General features: G+C 35.7%; 1 protein-coding gene across 4 annotated transcripts in view; it reads left to right on the forward strand.

Moving 5' to 3' along the window:
- The window catches only part of OSBPL8 (oxysterol binding protein like 8), a 185,879-nt gene that overhangs the window by 54,738 nt on the left and 108,603 nt on the right, over nt 1-22,538 (forward strand). For 3 of the 4 annotated variants that reach the window (XM_024736490.1, XM_024736487.1, XM_024736489.1), the window contains exon 2: nt 1,994-2,094. Coding sequence is in view for 2 of the 4 variants with exons in the window: in XM_024736487.1 (XP_024592255.1) it covers nt 2,053-2,094 (42 nt within the window). In the remaining 2 variants the exon portion in view is untranslated. Of the gene's footprint in view, nt 1-277; nt 425-1,993; nt 2,095-22,538 lie in introns of those variants that run through there. The other variant, XM_024736486.1, reaches the window with a different exon arrangement.

A 22,538-nucleotide genomic window follows, 5' to 3' on the forward strand; every position in this document is an offset into this window, starting at 1 on the left:
CTATATAGAACATAGATAAACAACAAGGTCCTACTGTATAGCACAGGGAACTATATTCAATATCCTGTAATAAACCATAAGGGAAAAGAATATGTATATGTATATGTGTAACTGAATCACTTTGCTGTACACCAGAAACTAACACAACATTGTAAATCAACTATACTTCAATAAAAATAAATAAACAAAAATTTTTGCTTGTGGGTCAATAAATAATCAGTGGTGCCACTTCCATTTCCTTCCTCTGAGTCCTAACCTGTGAATCTTGGCTATGCAAGAAACAGCACCATATATCGGACATTCGGAGCATATACAGCCTTTTGGAGATCCTCGCCCAAGGTATTGCCATCTGGCTGGTCCTCTCACTGAGTCCTCAAAAGGCCATTCCACTGTTCTATCAAGCCAGCTGTTTCAGGATGATATGGTAAGACTAGTGAATTCACTAGCCCATTGCCACAGGTTTTTGTTTGTTTTTTTTTTTTTGCTGTGAAATGAGTTCCTTGATCAGCAGTAGTGCTTTGTAGAACAATAGGAGGGGTAGAGAAGGCATTCTGTAAGTCCACGGATAGTAGTTTTGGCAGAAGCATTTTGTGCAGCGAAGGCAAATCTGTATACAGACTAAGTATCTATTTCAGTAAGAATAAAGTACTACCTCTTCCATGATAGAAGCAGTCCAGTGTAATCAACCTGTCACCAGGTAGCTGGCTGATCACCTCAGGTAATAGTTCATACTGGGGACTCAGTGTTGGTCTCTGCTGCTGGTAGTTTTGGCACTCAGCAGTGGCAGTAGCCAGGTTGGTCTTGGTGAGTGGAGGTCCATGTTGCTAAACCCATGCATAACCTGCATCCCGACCATGGTGGCTACTTTGTTCACGAGCCCATTGGACAATGACAGGATTGGCTGGGGAAAGAGGCTGACTCGTATCCGCAGGATGGGTCATCCTGTATTTATATTTCAGTGCAGCCTTTTACACTTGCAAAGGCAAGAAAATGATTTGGAACTCCAGGAAATGACTAGAAGTGTACCTATTTCTTGGTTTTAATTTTGTTAGCTGTTTTAAGGAAGAATTATTAGAGTGATTATTAGAGACTTCTGAATATATATAATTACTATAGGAGTTTATCTTGGAGGCTTTGTTAGTTAAAAAGCTCAAAAGAAAAGTGATGAAGACCTACTTCTAAGACTTTTCAAAATAAAAAGAAGTATAAAAGTAGTACATGTTCATTGTAAAAATGAAAAATTCAGAAACAAAAAGAGTATTTTATATATTATGTTCTATCATTTTGTTTTTTCCACCTAATGTGTTGTGGTCTTCTTTCTAGTTTAGTATATACAGATACTAAGTCATTTTTTAAAATTGCAGCATGCTCTTCAATTGTATGTATGTAGTATAATTTAAGCAAGCTCCTAATGATTGACATTAAGGCTGGTTCCAGTTTTCCTCACCTATTACTTCGTTGGATATGTTTATCTATGTCTTTGTGCGTTTGTATAATATATTTGTGGAATAATTCCTAGCCTTGCAATTGCTGGATTAAAGCATGTATATTTTAAATTGTCCTCTCCCCAATTGTTCTGATTTATATTCTTATCACAGAAGTGCATGAGAACATCTATTTTCCTATGTTCTCACCAACATTGGATGGTAGCACACTTTTTAGTTTTTGCCAATGTAATAATGAAAAAAAAATCTAATTTTATTTCCTTAGTTATAAGTAGGTTCAATCATCTTTTCACATTTTGAACAGTCTCATATCTTTAACCTTGCTCTTGCTAGTCCTCTTCACTTGGAATATTTTCTTTCATTTTTGCTGAACTTTTACCATTCTTCAAGGTGCATGGCAAAATCTGTTTGTTTTTTTTTTTTCCATTATTGGATTTCCCAATAACCTCAGCCTAAAATGATTTCTCTCTCCTTATATACTTAACGCTTTATTTCCCACTTATCACAGTTTTATACCAGAACTAATACATATGATTTTCTTCTTCTAGGATTTACAGGATGACTAAATATTAATGGAAAGAGAAGTGTAAACCTATCTTCTTTCACTATGGAGGCTGGTTTGGCAGATGGAGAACCTGACCGAACTTTGGTGAGTGGTTCAAATACAGCATAATAAGGTACTATCATCTACAGCTGGAAAGTGTTTGATGTAAGCCATCATTTTATTTTAAAAATGTATTTAAAACAAACTTTAAAAAAAGTATTTTAAAATAGTACTTTAATTCCTCTGTTGATATGAAAATTACAGATAGTTTAAAGCTTGTTAAGGCATAAACCAGTTTTCTGCTATTTCTGCCTTATCTGCTACCTCTTTTCCCTTGCTTTCTCAGCCATATAGTGTAAGACATACTGTAATAGTTTGTGTTTGTTTTCCTCAAGAAACTTTTTGCCTTACTGAAATCAAGAGGTTGTTAACAGTTAAGGAAATTAAATGCCTGTAAATTTCACATCATGTGCAGCTGTAGATAGAATGAAACAGTTAAAATAATTCAGAATTAAGAGCAGTTGCCACATATATTCTTTATATAAAAGTATAAAGATTTAATAAATATTGCTGCCTTGTGTTGTGATTGAATTGTATTCTGAAATTAAAACAAATGGGTAGGGGTACTGGTAGTGTACCTTATCCAATAAGTTTAAAAAAAAATAAAAATTCACCAGTAGGATGTGGATTAAATGATGATTTGTCACTGTACGAAAACATTTTGCTCTAGGATCATTTCATTTTCAATTCTCCTTTTCTAAAGGTTCCATTAAATATTGATTTATAGATTATTAGGGATGTTTGTATTACCTAAAGTAAAGGTGCCAGTGTGTAAATGTAGCCAGGTGATAGCTCTATGATTTGTTAGATGGTAGATTATGTGACAAATTTACATTATTGGAATAATGCAGAGGCCAACTTTTCTGTCTTTCATACTACTATGAAGTTGAGAGTCACTACTAAATTGAGGTGTTTGTGCATTTTAATTTAGTGAATGTCCTTTGTTCAGGCTCAAATGTAGGATCAGTCTAATGATTGATAGCAAAATGCAGTTTTGTTTACTTGTGTTAACTTGGTCCCAACCTTTTTTGAATTTCTGGTTCAAACTTGTTTCTTTAATGGTTAAAGAAAAGTTAAACTTTAAAATGATAACTTGTTAATAGAGAATAAAATGGACATGGACGTAGATTGGTTTATGAAGAAGCTTATTGTAACGGCGATTTTAAATGGAAAACAGATGGTAGGTTATTTTGTTTTCACTATATCTTCAGAAAAAAAAGTTCAGAATAAGCCTTGTCTTGGAACATGATATTTACTTTACCATAAATATTTTCTTATTTAATGCTAATGGACTTTAAGTTTTTTTTAGCTAAAATATTTAAAATCTTTTGGTGGTAGTAAAAATACCAGTAATAACAACTGCTGTTTTCTAAGTGTATACTTTTTCAGACTGTCCTCACAACAGCCATTAAAGGTAGATGTTTGTTTATCCTCACTTTTAAAGATAGGGAAATAGGCTCAGGGAGGTTAATTGTCTTCTCTAAAAGCTCACAGTGTAAGTAAGTGATGGAACTGAGGTCTGTCTGTCTGTCTGAATACTTTCCTTTGCTACTAAGATGTTGACTATGTATCTGTCCTTCTGAATAGAATTGCTTAAAATTTATTGTTACCTTTTAGAGTAAATATCTAAGTAGATAGTATTAAATTCTGTATCAGAATATCTATATTGATAAAGTTTTAATCATTTTTTATTCTAAATTCTGTTGATATTGAGAGATTAGAGCAAGTTATTTAAAAAGCAGTGAGACCATAGCACAGGGAGATCAGCTCGGTGCTTTGTGACCACCTAGAGGGGTGAGATAGGGAGGGTGGGAGGGAGACATAAGAGGGAGGGGATATGGGGATATATGTATATGTATAACTGATTCACTTTGTTATAAAGCAGAAAGTAACACACCATTGGTGTAAAAAATTATACACCAATAAAGATGTTGAAAAAAAAAAAAAGCAGCGAGAGCAGTTTTCTTCTTGTTGTTCATTAAGCTTCTTCCATGAAATATTGTAGCTCATTTTAGAGACAATAATACCAAAAATTGAACTACTGAAATATTCTGTATTTGAAACTAATCTTGAGGTCCACCTTTGAGTTATCTATTTATAAAATATCACTTTTGAACTGCATGGCCTAAGCTAGTTACTGTTTAGATCTAGGAGAGGTGGATAAGAACATGGGCTCCGTAGACATTTGGCTGTGTGTTAAAATCTGAGCTCCGTCACTTAGTTGTATGACCTGCATAAATAATTAAATTCTGAGGGTTTCCAGTTTTCCTCATCTATTAAATAAAGATAATAGTAATATCTACCTCCCAGAGTTGTTGAGTTTTATTTGAGATATGTCTATAAAATGCCTGTTACCATCTGTGCACATTATAAATATCCAATAAATAAAAGCCACTATTGTTATTGTTAATATAATTATTAATATTCAGCCTTCTCTCCAAAAAGAAAGTTAAGAGGCAGGAGAAGCAATAAAACACATTAAAAAAAGCCCGACACTGTTGAGTAATTTTGGCTTTACACTTTCTCTGAATATCATTTTTGCTACCTAAGATATTGAAGCAGATATTCTACTTCAATAAAAAATATATAAGCAAGAATACTCATCCTTCCTACTTGAGAGGGACAATATGATCTAGTGAAACCAGAAAGTTCTTTGAAAATATAAAGCAGTATGTCAGTATGAGGTAGCAGTGTTGTAAAAAATCTGATTGCATGCACTAGTTTTTAGAATATTATTAGTAAGCTTTTTTTGAATGCAGTCTTTGTGCAGAGTACTATGCCCAGTGAAGGGGATGCTAAGAGATGTACAATGTGGTCTGTCTGAATTATGTTTATTTTTGAGAAGACTAGATAGAGGGATGGATAGATAAGGCAATAATAGCATTTACTAAGTGTTAAATGAGGAACATAAGCAAGGCATAGTTATACAAGTTGTGACAATTGGGCGGTTGTTATACACTGGGGTAGTTAGAGAAGCTTTCTTAAGAGAACACAGACTTTGAATAGCATAGGTAATAGGGATCATAAGATTGAGAATGAGCAAGGAGAGCATTCTAAGAAGGGAGGATGGCAAGAGGCAAGGCTAAACAGGAAATTAATTGTGCAGGGTTTATTCAGGGGAAAATGAGTAGAAAAATTGATGAAGGTAGATCGGAAGGGAATGTTGTTTACAAGAATAATGATCAACATGGCAGATAGAGACCAAACTTAGGGAAGGCTTTGAGTGCCAGACCAGGGATTTTGAAGTTGATTCTGTAGACAGTGGTATGTCATTGAATATTTTTATAAAAGTGGACAAGATGAATCTGGAAGCAGGATATAAGGTGATTTAGAGGAGTGAGAGAGAAAGATATTAATTAAGAAACTACTATCGTAGTCTTGGTGTGAGGTAGTGGAAGCTTGGACTCAGTTGACTTTAGTGTCCATTTATTCAATTTTCTTCTTTTATATGAGATTATGCTTTCTATTTTTTAAAAAATTCATTTGCTCATTTATTATTCCAGTTGTGTTTAGTTCTATTTTTGTGGTAGTATTGTTTGTCTTAGGTAGTAAATACTGAAAAATGTGAATTGCATTTTTATACTGTACTTATATACTTGAGAACACAAGTGTACATTTAATATATGTCTTAAAAAACTATGTAAAAGTCCAGAACTCATATCACTTTGGAAATTAACCACTAAGAAATCCTTTAAGTGTAGGGGTCAAATTTTTATTGATAGATTGAAGTAAACTAAATAAGTGAAATATACCTTTAGATTAAAAAAAAATTTGAATATGTTCCTTACCTTAAGGAAAGTCATATCTTTTGAATATCTTATAAATTATTTCTGTTACCAGAGGAAACTACTTTATGAGGTCTATTAGAGGTCAAAATCTTTTGTTGTATTAAAAATTGATTATATAACTGATGTTTTAGAAGAGAATAAAAATTTTAAAAATATGTGTAGATCTTTATAGTATTATAAGGGACTCTTAACTGAGGAACTCTTGCTTAAGATTATAATTTAAATTGGGTACTTCGAATCAGATGCTTTCTGAAATGGAAGGAACTGCAAAGGTGATTTAGTTCAGTAATTCTCAGAATGTAGTAAATGAGTATCTTCTTGATGGGCCTAGAGATGACCTGACTTCCTGAAACTTTGAATTTTACTTACTTACTAGGTGAATTTTTCATGATTACTGTGATTTAGTGCTCGTCAAGTAAAATTGGTATGTTATTAGAGTTTACTGAGAGCTTTAAATCATATTCTAAGGAGTATAGCTACTATATATAGCATTTGACAACATCATACAGCTTGTGTATATAGGCATGTAAATTAATGGAATTGCCTAATATTTGGTAACATCAAGTATTATTTTTTCAGCGGGTCACAGATTTTAAATGTTGCTATTTTTATTCTCTTGTTTAAATATAGTTGACCCTTGAATGATTAGTGGGAGTGGGGTAGGATAGTCTCTGACCCTCGATGCGGAGCCGTGGTTCCTTGGTATCCTCAATTCAACCAGCCACTGATCTGTATGTAGCACTGTAGTATTTACTATTGAAAAAAATCCGCCTGTAAGTGGACCTGTGCAGTTCAGACCCTCATTGTTCAAGGGTTAACTGTACTATTAGTTTAGCTTCATCATTATCATTATTAACTTAGTATATTACATATTTTTAGTGATAGCATATTTATAAGGACAGTATTTTTGGTGTACAATTTCTCAATAACTGACCTTTAAGACATTTATGCATTCAAGTTCAATGATAAATTATCTATATATGCCAATTACTAATCCTCTTAAAGTATTCTTGCGCAATGGCACTTGGTTGTTCTTATTAGATACCCCTTCCCCACCCTAAAGTGGGAATGGATGGAGAAGGGCTGTGAAGTTTCTTATCTCATCTATTACAAATGGGTCAACAAATTTGGTACATATGCTTATCTAACATTTGAATATCCTTTGAGACCTGCCTGCTAAGTGTTTGGCTAATGCTGTATACTTCAGGATTGCCTAGTAGAGACCTTTTCATCTTTAACAAAGATTTTGCTACCAGCAGAGCCTTTTGCAAACCTCTGAGTCCTGTGGCTACTTTTTCCCTTAGTCTTTGTGGGAAACTTAGAGATCATTTGGTCTAACAATCTGCCTAATGTAAGGATTCTACCTACAGTATCCCCTGACAGCAGGTCATCCGGCCTCAGCATGAACACATGTAGTTTATAGGTAACTCAGTTTCTCAAAAGGCAGCTCAAGTCATTATACTTGAACTAAGATAGACTTTTCTATTAAATTTTACCATTGGTCATTATGCTAGTTTCCTTGTTGCTACAAGTTACCACAAATTTAGTGGCTTAAAACAACAGAAATTTATTATCTTAGAGTTCTGGATATCAGAAGTCTAAAAGCAAGGTGTTGTGTTCATTCTGGAGGCTCTTATGGGAGAATTCATTCCTTTTTATCAGTGTCTAGAGGTTGCAGTCTTTCATTGGCTCATGGTTACTTCCTCCTATTACTTCAACCTCTGGCTTTTGTTGTCACATCTACTGCTCACTCATCTTCTTGTTTCCTTTTTTTTTTTTTTTTTTTTTGCGGTACGCGGACCTCTCACTGTTGTGGCCTCTCCCGTTGCGGAGCACAGGCTCCAGACGCGCAGGCTCAGCGGCCATGGCTCACGGGCCCAACCGTTCCGTGGCATGTGGGATCTTCCCGGACCGGGGCATGAACCCCCAGACTGCATCGGCAGGCATCGGCAGGCGGACTCTCAACCACTGCGCCACCAGGGAAGCCCCTTGTTTCCTTCTTATAAGGACCCTTGTGATTACTTTGGGCCCACTCAGATAATACGGAATAACTGCCCTGTCTCAAGATTTTTAACTTAATCACATCTGCAGAGTCCCTTGTATCAAGTAAGGTAATATTCACAGGTTCCAGGGATTGGGATGTGGACATCTTTGGGAGGCCATTATTCTGCCTACCACAGTCATTGTACTAACCTCTGGTGCATCCCAGTCTAGAGAAGTGGGTCCTATTGCCAAATAATCCAAAATTGGGTAGTCTTCTGGGGCAACTCACCTGGGGAGTTGCCAGTTAGATTAAGGCCCTAAATTATGTAAATTCTTAGGTTGCAGAGATCTTCTTATGTAAAATAATAAAATAACTAGAAATTTTAGTTACCAATTTATTACCTACATACTTATTGTCTTTTATATTAAAATAACTTCATCTTCCTAATAGCTGCTTTCTAACTGTAGCAGTTTACATTAACTACACATGCAAGAATATTAATAGATATCTTTATTGAAGCCTTTATTATATAAAATTTCAAATATATTTTTATAAATAAGATGAACTAGTATAATGAATTCTCATGTACCCATCACCCATCTTCAGCATTATCAACTCGGGTCAATCTTGTTTCATGTATACTCCTGCCTTCCCACCCCATACTTTTTTGAGAAAATCCCATATACATCATTTTCTTCATAAGTATTTCAGTATATATCTCTAAAATATAAAGACTTTTCATTAAAACTTTAACCATAAATATCATTATTACTCTAAAAATGAGGAATTCGTTAATATAGTCAACTAGTCATTGCTTACACGCCCCTAATTGTCTTGTAAATTTCTTTTTATTGTCTTTGTGTTGGACTTCGTTCCTAAGCCACTTAAGTCTTTTTTAATCTTTTAAGTCTCTCCTGTATCTGTTTTTGATTTTTCCTTTTCAATTTTTAATTTTCCTTTTTCAGTTTATTGAGGAAATAAGGTAGTTTGTCCTATAGCGTTTCCCACAATCTGGATTTGCCCCCATGGTGATTGTTTAATGTGTTCTTCAGTTACTTATATTTCTTGCAAATTGGTCAGTAGACAGTTCTAATCTGAGACTTGCTCAGATTCAGGTTCAATTTTTCATGACAAGAATACTTCATTGATGGTGTTCTGTATTACCATCAGGAGGCACATAATGTCTGATTGTCTCTCTTCTTGTGATAATAGCGGCCATTGATGATCGTTGCTTAGATCTGTTAATTCAGTAGGAGTATAAATTAACAGCAGTACTTAAATATTTGTAATGTTTGAACTTCCCAAGTGGGAAAATATCACTCAGTATTTCCTATTGTTTGAGCACTTAGATTCTTATTGTATCTTTTTTTCTTTTGTACCTGTTAAAAGTTGTTCTTAATTCTATTAGAGGCTTGAATAATATAACGTAAACATTTTGAAGGTATATAATGGGACTCTTCAATAAGTTTGGGGAGCTAAATTAGAGAAAGGGTTAGCTTTGAAATAGTAAAAGAAATAGCCAGTGGTCTACACAGTATATCAATAGAATTCCAAGCCAGAAATCTTTTGTATTCCATTATGCTTGGAGATTTTCGGAGTGTGTTCCCAGGACTATGGAACTCAAGATCTTTTCAGAGAATCTGTGAGGTCAAAATTATTTTCGTAGTAATACCGTGGTATTTGATGTTATTTGCTTTGTTTCTCATTCTCTAGTGAACGTACGGTGCACTTTTCCCAAGACTGTATGAGGTGTGATTATGCCATTGCTCTGCTGGCTAATGGAGTGTATGCTTGTATATTCTTGTGTTTTCAAATTTTCTTAGTTTAATTTTTTCCTAAGCAGTGGTTTTTTGTTTTAATTTAAATAAACTTCATTTTTTGGAAGAGTTTTACAGAAATATTGTGAACAATTTTTAGGTTTACAGAAAAATTCTGAACATAGTACAGAGTTCTGTGTAGCTTGTACCCACTTTCCCCTATTATTAACATATTAGTATGGTACATTTGATACAATTAATGAATCCATATTGATACATTATTAACTGAAGTCCATACTTTGTGTCAGATTTCCTTAGTTTTTACCTAATGTGCTTTTTCTATTCCAGAATCCCATCAGGGTAGCACTTTACATTTAGTCATCACATCTCCTTAAGGCCCTCTTGGCAGTTATAATTTCTTTCTTTTTTTTTTTTTTTTAAATGATAAAATTCAACATTTTTTCACAACAGAAATTCTCGGAAAAATAGGAATAGAGGTGAACTTCCTCACATGATAAAATAAGCTACAAAAAACCTACTATTAATGTTACTTTATTTTTTTAAATTAATTTTTATTGGAGTATAGTTGCTTTACTATGTTGTGTTAGTTTCTACTGTACAGCAAAATGAATCAGCTATACATATACATACATCCCCTCTTTTTTGGATTTTCTTCCAATTTAGGTCACCACAGTGCATTAAGTAGAGTTCCCTGTGCTATACAATATGTTCTCATTAGTTGTCTATTTTATACATAGTATCAATACTGTATATGTGTCAATCCCAATCTCCCAATTCCTCCCACCAATCCCTTCCCCCTTGGTATCCATATATTTTTTCTCTACATCTGTGTCTCTATTTTTGCTTTGCAAATAAGATCATCTATACCATTTTTCTAGATTCCACATATATGCACTAATACGCGATATATTTTTTTCTCTTTCTGACTTACTTCACTCTGTATGACACTCTTTAGGTCCATGTGGATCTCTACAAATGACCCAATTTCATTCCTTTTATGGCTGAGTAATATTCCATTGTATATATGTACCACATATTCTTTATCCATTTCTCTGTTGATGGACATTTAGGTTGCTTCCATGTCCTGGCTATTGTAAATAGTGCTGCAATGAACATTGGGGTGCATGTGTCTTTTTGAATTATGGTTATCTCTGGGTATATGCCCAGTAGTGGGATTGCTGGGTCATGTGGTAGTTCTATTTTTAGTTTTTTCAGGAACCTCTATACTGTTTTCCATAGTGGCTGTATCAATTTACATTCCCACCAACAGTGCTTGAGGGTTCCCTTTTCTCCACACCCTCTCCAGCATTTGTTGTTTGTAGATTTTCTGATGATGCCCATTCTAACTGGTGTGAGGTGATACCTCATTGTAGTTTTGATTTGAATTTCTCTGATAATTAGTGAGCATCTTTTTATGTGTTTGTTGGCCATCTCTATGTCTTCTTTGGAGAAATGTCTATTTAGGTCTTCTGCCCATTTTTTGATATTGAGCTGCATGAGCTGCTTTTATATTTTGGAGATTAATCCTTTGTCAGTTGCTTTGTTGCGAATATTATCTCCCACAATGAGGGTTGTCTTTGCGTCATGGTTTCCTTTGCTGTGCAAAAGCTTCTGTGGTTCATTAGGTCCCATTTGTTTATGTTTGTTTTCATTACTCTAGTAGGTGGGTCAAAAAAGAGCTTGCTGCGATTTATGTCGAAGAGTGTTCTGCCTATGTTTTTCCTCTAAGAGTTTTAGGGCAGTTATAATATCTTAAGACTTTACTTGGTTTTGATGACCTTGACAGTTTTGAGGAGTTCTGGTCGGATATTTTGCAGTGTCCCTCAAATGGAATTTGTCTGTTGTTTTTCTCATGATTAGACTGGGTTTTGGGGAGGAGACCACAAAGGTAAAATGCCATCATCACATCATTATGGAAAAGTATACACTATCAACATGACTTATCACTTTTGATGTTGACTATGATCACCTGGCAAAGATAGTGAATTTCTCACTTTTAATTTCGAATTCAGCAAATATCAATAAATATAATCCACATAAACAACAACTCTTTGGAGTCTTTGGTAATTTCTAGGAGTGGAAAGGGGTCTGGAGACCCAAAAGTTTGAGAATTGCTCATTTAAACATTCAGTAACTAACACTTTAAAGACAAATAATTGGCAGCTATGTGATGTGAAAAGAGGGACCCAGTAGTTGATTGGGTGTGTTGGAGATGCAGGGGGAGTTGAGGGTGGAAAGAAGAATTATGATAGAGCCTTTAGGAATGAGGGAGTGATGATCGAGATAAAATTTGCCTATTTCATAATTGTACCTAGCATTCAGACATGATCTATATCAAGGAGTTTTTTTGTTTGTTTTTGTTTCTTTTTTCATTTTTATATTTAACAATATTGGTTGAATGCTTATATATTTTGTTTTATTAGATTTATTATTTTATCTGATTCATATCATCTGCAAATAATAGTCATTTTTTTTCTTTTCAATCCTTATACAGCTGAGCCTGTGGTTTTGTGTAGGTATGTCTAGGGGTGAGAGGTGGAGGAGTCTTTAAAGCCTTTTATATTTTTCTAGAAATTTATCCATTTTGTGGAGGTTTCAAAATTATTTAAGATTTAATATTTTTTATTTAAAAAATTCTCTGGGTCTCCTATTTTGTGAATATAATAGCACTTTTGCTTCTTTAATCTCTCTTAACTTCTATATTTTCCATCTTTTCCTTTCTTTGTGCCTTTTTGTTGAACTCCTTTACCACTCTTCTGACTCACTAATTTATTATTGTATCATATTTGTTTTGCTGTTCAAATCTGCTGTATACTTTATTTCACCATAATATTTTTATACCCAGTATTACTAGCTGTTTTTTTGTGATTGCTTGGTCATGCTTCATATTTTTACAATATCCTCCAGTATCATTTGGAACATATTTATTGTGGTTATTTTAAGTTTTTGATGGCTTTTGTTTACTAATTTTCTTTCCTTCTACTGAGATTGTTCAGTTTTCCTTCTCAGCACTTGGGCTTCTTAGGATATTAATTTTTTTTGTTTGTGAGCTTGTACTTTCTTGGAAATAATATTCTCCTAGGAATATCTGATACTGTCCTAGATAGAAAGGTAAGAACCCAGGGACTTTTTGGTCTGTCTAGGGAATACATGTCTTAGGGTGAAGAATCTCTTGTTAAAATCATTGTTTCGTTATTCCTCATTTGCTCCTTCCACTCATATATTCTGTTTCTTAGGGAATTTTTCTGTATTTCTGCTTTGGGCATAATTCTTTTCGACAAGCTGCCTCCCTAGTTGTAATCAGTTAGCTCATTTGGGGGAAAGAACAGTGGGAGGCAGTAGTCAGGGTCTTTGCCTGCACTTGTTGTGTGCATACTACAACTGATTTAAAAACAATTTAGAAACAAAAGTGATTAAAACTTTGTTTAATGCCTCTGGTTGGTATTAAATTGTGTTCTGCCATGGTAGTAAGGACACAGTGGAGAGTGATCTGTCCAGTATTATAGAGAGAAAAAGGCCCAGAAAGATGGCTCCCAGGTCTTCCTCCTACTCTGGCCCCCTGGCCTTTCCTCCATCTGTGGTACCGTACTCTCTGTCTGCTTGAAGCTTGCTCCCCATCCATCCATCTCTAGTGACGGGTTCAGGGAGGGTGTTAGTTACTTCACTGGTAAGTAACTCAGTTCCCATTTGTAAAAACAGTTGGTTACTTTCTTTTTGGCTTTGTGTTCCCTGTGTGAAGGTTGGCTGAGGTGGTGGCTGAAAGGGGACCAAAAACATCAAAAGAACAGCAGCCCTGTTGGACAGTTCATCTATATTAAGATCTTTGTCAGCTGTGACATGCCCACAGTTTAAAAATCAGAAGTCTGTTAAGGTGGCTCACTCCCAAGTAAATAGATTATGTCATTTACCCAATAGAAAGTTATTTGTTTTGCTAAATTAGACTTAAGGTGGAAACTTGGCTTTAAAGATTTATTACTTCTTTCAATATCCATAACATTGCAGTCATTCAGATTTTAAAAGTATGGTTTGAAGGTTTTTCATAAGCATTATCATTTGCTGTTTCTCCTAAGTTTTAAGACATGCAGATGCTTCTTATAAGCAGGATATAGTAAAAGCCAAGACATCCATAGCTCCACCTTTAACTCTTAATTAAAATTATGTGCATTAAGAATCTTAGATTTCTTCCTGCTTTTTAAAAAAATAAAATGAGAGTCCCACAAAACCTCGGAAAGACATGTGAAGGATTAGAATTTCAGCATGTTGGAGATACATAAAGATAAAATTTGATTAAAAGTTCAAGAAAATCTCTACCTGTCCAACTGTCTAGTGAGAATAGAGCAATGAAGGGATATTTATCCAGACCTCACCTCAGTAGGTTTTCAATAACTTGTGACTGCTTCAGAAGTCACCTTAAGTTTAATATGGTGAAAACAACAGCAATGGAGCAAGAAAGAGCTTGAGAGAGGGAATGAATTTACATATATGTATATGAATTTATATTTGTATCTGTGTATGTACATGTATACCCACACACACACGTGAAATTTAATTTTAGCTGAACATATATTGAGTCTAAAAAACTAGCCTACCATCATTGAGCATATCTATACACATAGTACCTCGCCAGGTTTATGACTACACCATGTTTGGAGCATATTTTAGGTCTCAGAGGCAATATTGCTTGCTGCTTTAGGGGAATTAGTAGAAAATAAAGCTAGAGGAAATGAATAACAGCTAACATTTTAAAAATTTCTATAATGTGCCAGAGCAGTTCTAAGTACTTTGTAGATAAACTCATGTAATCTTCACATAACCCTATGAGATAATATAATTTACTATCTCAGTAGTAAATAGATGAGGACACAGAGAGTTAAGAAAGTCGCTCAGGGTCACACAACTAGTAAGTGGCAGAACTGGGATACATTTTGTCTCCAGAGGCTAAGCTTTAATCTTTTTCCTGTATTGCCTCTCACCTATGATGTTAGAATCAGATTATACAGAGCCTTGAATACTATTTTTTACAGTTTGGGATTTTCGTTTTTAATGTAATGTCAAACCATTCAATTTTTTTTTCTTTTTTTTTTTGAGTAGGGAAACAACCTGTTCAGAGTGTGGTTTAGGAAAATTATCTTGACAGAATTATGGATATTGGAGGGAGGGGCAACCAACTGAACATTAGAGTTATCTGGGGTGTGCTGAAAACTCCCAGTGCTCAGGCTGTTCAATTGAATTAGAATCTTAGAGGGTGAGACACAGACATCAATCAGTACTTTTTGAAGTCTCCTAGGTGATTTCAATGCCCAACTAAGGTTGAGAACCATAGAAATAGAGATGGTTAGCCCATGGAACAAGTTAGCATACAGTTTTGTAAACTAGGTAAAAGACAGTTAAAACCCGTCGGGTCATAGTAGCAAAACAGACAATATGTCCCTTCTGGATTTTCCTTTTCCCCCTAGATTTCTAAAATCTGCACTTTCCCTATTTGGGTTACTGTATTTGTGTAGAGAAAAAACATTATTTTTTGCAGTCTTACTATGTGCCCTCACCGGGGATTGATGTCTCACACACTTTCTCATTTAATTCCCTCCATAGTACTGTGAAGTAGATATTACTCTGTTTTTAGAGATGAAGAAACTGAGGCTCTAAAGGGGTTAGTAATTTTTCTAAGTCACATAAACTAGTCAGTGGGCCATGTTAGGATTCAAATACAGATACTCTGTTATTCATGTTATTGAATGTAAGGCTAATGTTTTTATGTTGTAAACTGATCTGTATTACACCTAGCCTTTTAAGCATCCCTTTAAAGTTTTTACATACATTACCTAAAATAATGTATACTTCGAAAAATGTGCAATCCATGATGTATTTTATTTAATCCAAAGTTTTGTTCTCCTGTAACTAATTTTGATTTTTCTATCCAGGGTGAATTTTTTGGCATTTTGGCACCACATAGTTGCTGACACATGGAGAGCAGTTGCTGACTGCATTTTTATAAGTGGTAGATATTATGAGTCACGGAGGGTGACATTTCTATGTTATCATTAGCAGTCTTGCCTGTGGCTTGATCAACATAATTTACTAATGAATGATTTGTTAGAATAGAACTTCAGAAGGAAAGAAGGTATTTGTTATACAGTTCTTATGTCTTAATTCAATTCCTGATCATGATTCATTATAGAATGTAGGCTCATGTATCTGTGTAAAGAATTGGTCAAAACGAAATTGCAGGTAATGTAAGCTCTTATTTCAAACTGAAATTATGTAAACAAGTCATAAGATTAAGCATCATACACTGAAATATTTATGTACGTGAGCTGCCTCATATAACCAATTATCATACCTAGCCTGGCATGATAGTGATATGATAACATGGTTTCTGTTGAGCTGTTATTTCATAACCTTTTCAGGTAACTATGGATGGTTAGGTCAGATATAGAGGAACATGTTAATGAGGTCAAATGCCAAGGTCATCGGTTTAATTCTTTTAGTGGACAGTTAACTTTTTTCTTATTTTATAAATACAGACTTCACCAGCAGTCTCACATTAGTTACAACTGACATCACATTGATTGATTTTGAACTTCCTTTGTATCTGAAGATCTTGATGAAGGAGGTTGGTTTAAACCTGGCAAGGGACCACTAGTACCAGAATAAATATAATTTATGCTCCATTACCAAAAACTGGTAGTGAATTTGTACCAGTGTCACTTATGAAGGACAGAATTATTTAAGAAAAAGCATGGGAGAATTTCTAGCAGTGGACTTCGGGCATATAATGGCCAAAGACTAATAGTGGAAGAAAATACAAATATGCTTTAAATTACAGCTAAGGATGTTCTTAGGATTGAGATAATTTTCTATGTTGAGTTGTTAGTATAACAGAATTTTAGTACTGTAACAGATGTCATGAGCAAATAAGAAAACTAAATTCAAAATATTTATTCAAGTTTACTTAGGAAATACTGATCGACTTAAGGTTTAGAATAGGTTTAGAACTCAGATTTCATGGTTCTAGCCCATATTAGTTCTTTGCATATATATTTTAAGAATGCAGAATGTTAAATTTTGGAAAATACAAAGATGAGCAAGACTTGTTTTTTGTCATAGGAGAATTGAAACTAATTCCTTTAATAAACAGAGGAACTCAACAAACTACATATGTATAATAAATTCTTTGCTAGGTATTAGGGTTATAATACTGACTGAGCCTTTTTTTCATTCATGCATTTATTCATTCATTCATTCAGTGTCTGTTGAGTGTCTACCATGTGCCAGGCTCTGTTCTAATCTTAAAGGATTCGACAGTGAACAGAATAGACAAAGTTCCTACTCTAGTGGAGTTAACATTCCATTGAAGAAGGACAAAAAATATACATAAATATATACTGTGCTGTGTGATGATTGTTGTGATGAAAAATAAAGCAGGGTAAGGAGGATAAAGAGTACCAGAATTGGAGATAGGTGTTGCTATTTTCTAGGAATATCATGGAAGTCTTCTGATGAAGTGACTTTTTTTTTTGCGGTACGTGGGCCTCTCACTGTTGTGGCCTCTCCCGTTACGGAGCACAGGCTCCGGACACGCAGGCTCAGCGGCCATGGCTCACGGGCCCAGCCACTCCGCGGCATGTGGGATCTTCCCGGACCGGGGTACGAACCCGCGTCCCCTGCATCATCAGGTGGACTCTCAACCACTGCGCCACCAGGGGAGCCCCTGATGAAGTGACTTTTAAACAGAGTCCTAAAGGTAGCTTTCTAGGCAGAGGTAAGAGCCAAGTGTGAAGCTCACAAATCTTTTATGCAGACTGGTGGTTGGGCTGGAAGTGTTGAGGTTTAGGGGAAAGGTGAGTGAGGGGTCTTTCTACCTCCTCACTCAGGAAGATGGAAGTACAGGTCCCTAGGAACACATGGAGCTCTATGGCTGCCTGCTGCACTTCTGCGTGATAGAAGGATGCAGTGACAAAACAGATGGAGTGAGTATCCCTTTGTTATGCCTGGCATAGGAAGTCAGGAATACCCTTACCAAGGATGTGCTATTTTTTCTGGGATAATAAGAATGAGTGTACCAGGAGAGTGATTGGGATGGCCCTAAGGGGCTGGAGTTCAGGAGAGGTTAAGGTGGGAAACTAATTTGGGGAGTTGTCAGTGAATAGAATCCATAAAAATCAAGTCAGTGGAATCATTCATGGAAAGCATGTTGCATGGGGACAAAAGAGATTCTAGGCTGCAACCTTGGGAAATAACTATCTTAAGGGAAAAGAAGGGGAAGCGGGCCAGGCAGAAAGAGGAAAGGAGAGAAAGGAGAGAAAATAACTTGGAAATTAAGGAAGGGGGGAGAGTTTTGAGAAAAGGAGTGGTCAACAATGACAAATGCTAGAGAGTGGTCAGTGGGTTGAGCTGGGGAGAGGTAAGGTTGTGCTAGACTTGAATTGTCCAGTAGTTCTATTTGACAACACTATAACTAGACCATTGTAATATTAGGAAAAAAGTTAAATAACAAATTAATTTTTACCTATTTATGGTAGCAGTAGAGGAAATACTATGAGATAACTATGCATTGTTAAAGAACTGGTATTAGAAAGTTAGTGTTGGGGAAAGATACACTTCATCTTGAACTTTGGTAGCAGAATTGGCAATTTGAGTTGAGCCTTCAAGGCAGGGAACTTTTGAGCTATTGAACAGGGAAGCAAAAACAATGTTTTTGCAGAATATTGCAGATTGCTCTGAGCAATCAGTTTTACTAGACAGATAATTTAGATAAGTGAAATTTTGGAGTTGCAAGGCTACCTCATAGGAGATCAAAACATTTCTGTGGAATGAATAATTGGGTCAAATTGTAGACGATTTAAATATCAGGGTTGGGGATTTTTTCCCTAAAGAATGGGTGCTATCAAATATTTTTAAGTGGAGGAGCCACATGGCCCAAGTGATATGTTAGGGAATTAACTTGGTAAATTAATCATTCCCTTCTTGGTCCTTTCTTAGTCTTTGTCACTTACTGTACCACTCAGTAATTCTGCCTTATGTCTGAATAATGCTTTAACAAAAATTTATAAAGTACACTCATGTAAACTATTATTAAGCCTCACAACAACTTTGGAAAGTTGTAAGGTTTAATAATTGTGTATTCACAGAGGAGAAAATAAATTTCAGAACAGCTAAATGACTTGCTAATGATAGGTCTGGCTTGAATAATGAGTAATATTGTGTAGATTGGGTGGAGATAACTTACCTTAAAGTCAAATGAATTACTCTACTACAGTATATACAGTCTTCAATATATGGTGATATTCTTAGTAATAGGGACCATGTCTTTATTGTGTGTTTGAACTTCAATATTTAGTGTAGTAGGTAAATGAGTAAGGTAAGACTGAGTGCAGGGACATCTATTAGAAGGAAGATGCAAAAGCTGATAAATGTGGTGATGTGGGTCTGGCCTGGTTAGTATTAATGGGAATTGAAAGAAAGGACTAGATGTGAGTAGATATTGTCTATTTAAAATTAATTACAATTTAATGACTTAATCAGATGTTGGGGGGAAAATAGAGTCTCAGTGACTCAAGGGTTTAGGTCTGAGTGATTCAAAGAAAGATGGTACCACTGAAAGAATTGAGCAAGTTGGCATGGAAGTTGGTTTCTGAGGGAAGCTACTGAGTATGGTTTTTGACATAAAGATGTTTCTAAAACAAGCTTAAAGCTTGTTCTTTGTTAACAGAATTTTTTTTCTTTTTTAATTTAATTTTATTTATTTATTTTATACGGCAGGTTCTTATTACTCATCAATTTTATACACATCAGTGTATACATATCAATTGCAATCGCTCAATTCATCACACCACCATCCCCACCCCACCACGTCTTTCCCCCCTTGGTTTGTTTGTTCTATACATCTGTGTCTCAACTTCTGCCCTGCAGACCAGTTCATCTGTACCATTTTTCTAGGTTCCACATACATGCATTAATATAAGATACTTGTTTTTCTCTTTCTGACTTACTTCACTCTGTAGACTTCCAAAGCTATGTTGAATAATAATAGTGGTGAGAGTGGACATCCTTGTCTTGTTCCAAATCTTTCTCCTTTTTCATTTCTAATTTTATTGATTTGAGTCCTCTCCGTCTTCTTGATGAGTCTGGCTAATGGGATATCAATTTTGTTTATCTTCTCAAAGAACCAGCTTTTAGGTTTATTGATCTTTGCTATTGTTTTCTTTGTTTCTATTTCATTTATTTCTGCTCTGATCTTTATGATTTCTTTCCTTCTGCTAACTTTGGGTTTTGTTTGTTCTTCTTTCTCTAGTTCCTTTAGGTATAAGGTTAGATTGTTTATTTGAGATTTGTCTTGTTTCTTGAGGTAAGCTTGTATAGCTATAAACTTCCCTCTTAGAACTGCTTTTGCTGCATCCCATAGGTTTTGGATCATTGTGTTTTCATTGTCATTTGTCTCCAGGTATTTTTTGATTTCCTCTCTGATTTCTTCAGTGATCTCTTGGTTATTTAGTAATGTATTGTTTAGCCTCCATGTGTTTGTGTTTCTTATGGTTTTTTCCCTGTAATTGATTTCTAATCTCATAGTGTTGTGGTCAGAAAAGATGCTTGATATGATTTCAATTTTCTTAAATTTACTGAGGCTTGATTAGTGACCCAAGATGTGATCTATCCTGGAGAATGTTCCGTGCGCTCTTGAGAAGAAAGTGTAATCTGCTGTTTTCGGATGGAATGTCCTATAAATGTCAATTAAATCTATCTGGTCTATTGTGTCATTTAAAGCATGTGTTTCCTTATTTGTTTTCATTTTGGATGATCTGTTCATTGGTGTAAGTGAGGTGTTAAAGTCCCCCACTCATATTATGTTACTGTCGATTTCCTCTTTTATAGCTGTTAGCAGTTGCCTTATGTATTGAGGTGCTCCTATGTTGGGTGCATATATATTTGTAATTGTTATATCTTCTTCTTGGCTTGATCCCTTTATCATTATGTAGCGTCCTTCCTTGTCTCTTGTAACATTCTTTATTTTAAATTCTATTTTATCTGATATGAGTATTGCTATTCCAGCTTTCTTTTGATTTCCATTTGCCTGGAATATCTTTTTCCACACCCTCATTTTCAGTCTGTATGTGTCCCTAGGTCTGAAGTGGGTCTCTTGTAGACAGAATATATATGGGTTTGTTTTTGTATCCATTCAGCAAGCCTATGCCTTTTCGTTGGAGCATTTAATCCATTCACTTTTAAGGTAATTATCGATATGTATGTTCCTGTGACCATTTTCTTAATTGTTTTGGGTTTGTTTTTGTAGGTCCTTTTTTTCTCTTGTGTTTCCCACTTAGAGAAGTTCCTTTAGCATTTGTTGTAGAGCTGGTTTGGTGGTGCTGAATTCTCTTAGCTTTTGCTTGTCTGTAAAGCTTTTGATTTCTCCATCGAATCTGAAAGAGATCCTCGCCGGGTAGAGTAATCTTGGTTATAGGTTCTTCCCTTTCATCACTTTAAGTATATCATGTATATCATGATATACATAAGTACATCACTCCCTTCTGGCTTGTAGAGTTTCTGCTGGGAAATCAGGTGTTAACCTTATGGGAGTTCCCTTGTATGTTGTTTGTCGTTTTTCCCTTGCTGCTTTCAATAATTTTTCTTTGTCTTTAATTTTTGCCAATTTGATTATTATGTGTCTCGGCATGTTTCTCCTTGGGTTTATCCTGTATGGGACTCGCTGTGCTTCCTGGACTTGGGTGGCTATTTCCTTTCCCATGTTAGGGAAGTTTTCGACTATAATCTCTTCAAATATTTTCTCTGGTTCTTTCTCTCTCTCTTCTCCTTCTGGGACCCATATAATGTGAATGTTGTTGCGTTTAATGTTGTCCCAGAGGTCTCTTAGGCTGTCTTCATTTCTTTTTGTTATATTTTCTTTATTCTGTTCCACAGCAGTGAATTCCACCATTCTGTCTTCCAGGTCACTTATCCGTTCTTCTGCCTCAGTTATTCTGCTATTGATTCCTTCTAGTGTGTTTTTCATTTCATTTATTGTATTGTTCATCTCTGTTTGTTTGTTCTTTAATTCTTCTAGGTCTTTGTTAAACATTTCTTGCATCTTCTTGATCTTTGCCTCCATGCTTTTTCCGAGGTCCTGGATCATCTTCACTATCATTATTCTGAATTCTTTTTCTGGAAGGTTGCCTATCTACACTTCATTTAGTTGTTTTCCTGGGGTTTTATCTTGTTCCTTCATCTGGTACATAGCCCTCTGCCTTTTCATCTTGTCTTTCTGTGAATGTGGTTTTTGTTCCACAGGCAGCAGGATTGTAGTTCTTCTTGCTTCTGCTGTCTGACCTCTGGTGGATGAGGCTATCTAAGAGGCTTGTGCAAGTTCCCTGATGGGAGGGACTGGTGGTGGGTAGAGCTGACTGTTGCTCTGGTAGGCAGAGCTCAGTAAAACTTTAATCCGCTTGACTGCTGATGGACGGGGCTGGGTTCCCTCACTGTTGGTTGTTTGGCGTGAGGCAACCCAAGACTGGAGCCTACCTGGGCTCTTTGTTGGGGCTAATGGCAGACTCTGGGAGTGCTCATGCCAAGGAGTACTTCCCAGAACTTCTTCTGCCAGTGTCCTTGTCCGCACAGTGGGCCAAAGCCCCCACCCCCGCCTCTGCAGGACACCCTCCAACACTAACAGGTAGGTCTGCTTCAGTCTCCCCTGGGGTCACTGCTCCTTCCCCTGGGTCCTGATGCACACACTACTTTGTGTGTGCCCTCTAGAGTGGAGTCTCTGTTTCCCCCAGTCCTGTCAAAGTCCTGCAATCAAATCCCACTAGACTTCAAAGTCTGATTCTGTAGGAATTCCTCCTCCCGCTGTGTACTTCTGTGGTATGAGTGTTCTCCAGTCTGTGAGTCACCCACCCAGCAGTTATGGGATTTGATTTTACTGTGATTGCACCCCTCCTACCATCTCAT

This window comes from Neophocaena asiaeorientalis, unplaced genomic scaffold (genome assembly GCF_003031525.2).
Source record: "Neophocaena asiaeorientalis asiaeorientalis breed wild unplaced genomic scaffold, Neophocaena_asiaeorientalis_V1.1 scaffold134, whole genome shotgun sequence".
Taxonomy (NCBI): Eukaryota; Metazoa; Chordata; class Mammalia; order Artiodactyla; family Phocoenidae; genus Neophocaena; species Neophocaena asiaeorientalis.